This window comes from Dicentrarchus labrax, unplaced genomic scaffold, assembly GCF_905237075.1.
Source record: "Dicentrarchus labrax unplaced genomic scaffold, dlabrax2021, whole genome shotgun sequence".
NCBI lineage: Eukaryota > Metazoa > Chordata > Actinopteri > Moronidae > Dicentrarchus > Dicentrarchus labrax.
The window spans coordinates 117,501-120,000 of NW_026136845.1; the positions used below are offsets into that span (position 1 = coordinate 117,501).

At 40.6% G+C, this 2,500-nt stretch overlaps 1 protein-coding gene across 2 annotated transcripts in view; it reads left to right on the forward strand.

Moving 5' to 3' along the window:
• The window catches only part of LOC127360071 (protein FAM240B), a 7,489-nt gene that overhangs the window by 1,403 nt on the left and 3,586 nt on the right, over positions 1-2,500 (forward strand). The window contains exons 1-2 of one of the 2 annotated variants that reach the window (XM_051394331.1): positions 422-485; positions 604-725. In XM_051394331.1, the coding sequence (XP_051250291.1) occupies positions 447-485; positions 604-725 (161 nt within the window). In that variant the 5' untranslated portion in view covers positions 422-446. Of the gene's footprint in view, positions 1-421; positions 486-603; positions 726-2,500 lie in introns of those variants that run through there. The other variant, XM_051394332.1, reaches the window with a different exon arrangement.

A 2,500-nucleotide genomic window follows, 5' to 3' on the forward strand; every position in this document is an offset into this window, starting at 1 on the left:
CGTCATTGCCTTGTTTCTGAAGCCGGCAGTAAACTGAATGTTTTTAGTCCAGCTTGTTGCTGCCGGTGAGTGAATGTAACTGAGTACATTTACCTAAATCCTGTACTTAAGTACAATTTTTAATACTCCTCCTCTCGTGTCTGTTACTTTACTTCCTCTCGGCTCTGATTAGTTTCACCTGAGTGTAGTTGTCCTCCGCTCACCTGTGTATTCAGTCTTTGTGTTTCCTCATGTTTTTGGTTTATTGGGTTCTGGGTCTGTCCCTGTTGGATTTGTTTGCCTGTTGGACTGCATGGCGAGGGCGAGTGGTGTTCAGTTGGCTGCAATCCTCCACACTGGCCCTTAAGTCCATCTTGCTGCTAACACACTTCAGTAAGATATTGAATGCAGGAATATTTCTGTGTTATATTGTAACTCTCACTACTAAAGGAGTATTTCTTCCACCGATGGTCGTTTCTGAGCGGAGGCTGAAGATTGTGGGCGTGGTCAGTACACTGTGACATCACTGTTGGGGGTGTTTAAAGGCTTTAATCCTTTAACCAGAAGAGGGCAGTGAAACAAAGCTTGTCTGCAGACTGTATTATCAGTATTGTGTTGTTGTAGATGAACGTGGCTCTGATCCATGACAGACTGCACATTAAGACGTTCTGGGAGAAGAGGATTAACAATGATTGTGAGCACGCTGAGAGCGAGGAGCAGCGGAAGGAAAAGAGTGCGCTCAAAAAGTGAGTAAAGTGTGTAAACCTGGTTTGTAGAGTCCCGTTTTTAAGCATTATGGTCTCCATCTTGGTTTTTAGCAGCCAGTGGAGGTGAGCTGCTCTCATTGGCGTCTCTCCTGCTCACACAGGATCTGGTATTCCAGATAAACAGTAAAATGTGTTTGTGAACAGATTTGAGGAGAGAAATAGTCAACAACAGAATCTGGATCCATATCTGATCAGCACTGTTTGACAGTTTGATCTGAGTTTGGTTGAGCTGGACGGACTCACTGAGAATGAGCTGTCAATCACAAGGTAGCCCCGCCCTAAAGCATACCCTGCTTTATGGTCTGTTTTACTCTAAATGGGACCATCAGTTACTAAATGAACATCATGCTGTATGGAAGAAGACTGAAACTAGAGACTGAGACCAGAAACTTATCAGGAAACATTGTATGTTTAGTATAGATCTTGTGTTCGTGTGCTGTAGTGTTACAGTGAGAATTCTGATCTCCTGCACAGACGTGAGTTGAGAGTCAGAACACAGTGAATGAAAAAGCTGTATCCTCGTCCACGGCCTCTCCAAACTCTTAATGAGAACACCATGAATGTCTTCCAGGAGAGATTGTCCTTGTACATCTCCCTCAGCAGGCTTTTCGAAACAGACATTAACACGTTTGACTTCCCACGTGTTCCAACAACACAACCTGGGTTGTTTGAAACCTAAAGGCCAACCACCCACCAGCTCACCGCCCAGGAGACCCTATTCTGGGCAAAGCGTCTCCTTCCTGAACGCCGATCCATCGAGGTATTTCAATGTCTGTGACCAAACGCAGAGTGAATCTGGCGGTAGACATGTGACTGTCTGACAAATAGACACATCTAAAAACAGATCCTCTCATTACAAACAACCTCTCGTCTCTCAGCGAGCTGGAGGACATACCAGGACAAACGCACGCTCGACCCTCGCAGACGGTGCGGTTGTTAAAGGTCTCAGTAATGATGATCACTAACAAGCAGAAACGTCAGCCAGACTGTAACCTGAACGCACCTCGCCTTGTAAACTGACAAAATGTAAATGACCTCAAGAGTCCACACGTAGAAAAACTCCCACAGAGAAAACAGGAAACGATCTTTTAATTGGCCCGTTGATTGTTTTATTTCTCGTAACTCTGTCAAACTTTTTCTGTTAGTCAGACATTGTTAGTCTGATTGTTTTATAATTACACTTCCTCATACAACCATAAGAATAAAATAATATGAATATACATTTCACTGGATAACGGAGCACTCATTGTTATAAGACTTTTATAATAAGAGTATCTGGTTCATTATAATGTAGTTGTTATGAGTACGAGTATCAAAGTCTTGTTACAGTTGCTTAAATTGTTAAACAACATATTATAAGACATAAAAATAATAATAATGTGAAAATATGTGCATTCAATTAATTAAATATATAGAAAATATAAAATAAGATAATTAAAATTACAGTTAATCAGAGTATTATACATTAATCAGAGTATTATACATTAATCAGAGTATTGCACATTAATAAAATAGTTAAGGTCAGATTATTTTTTAAAGGTCCAGTGTGTAACATTTAGGAGGACCGGCACTGGACCTTTAAATAACCTTTAAAAATAACTTTTTATGAAGATGTAATCTGGATAAAGACCTAATCAGAGTGACAGAGCTTCAGTCTCTGATCAACAGTCTCGTCCTGCATCAGAAACCAATCAGCTGATAGATCAATAAACAGTGAATCTGTCAGAAAGAAGAATATTAAGTCTGATTGTTAA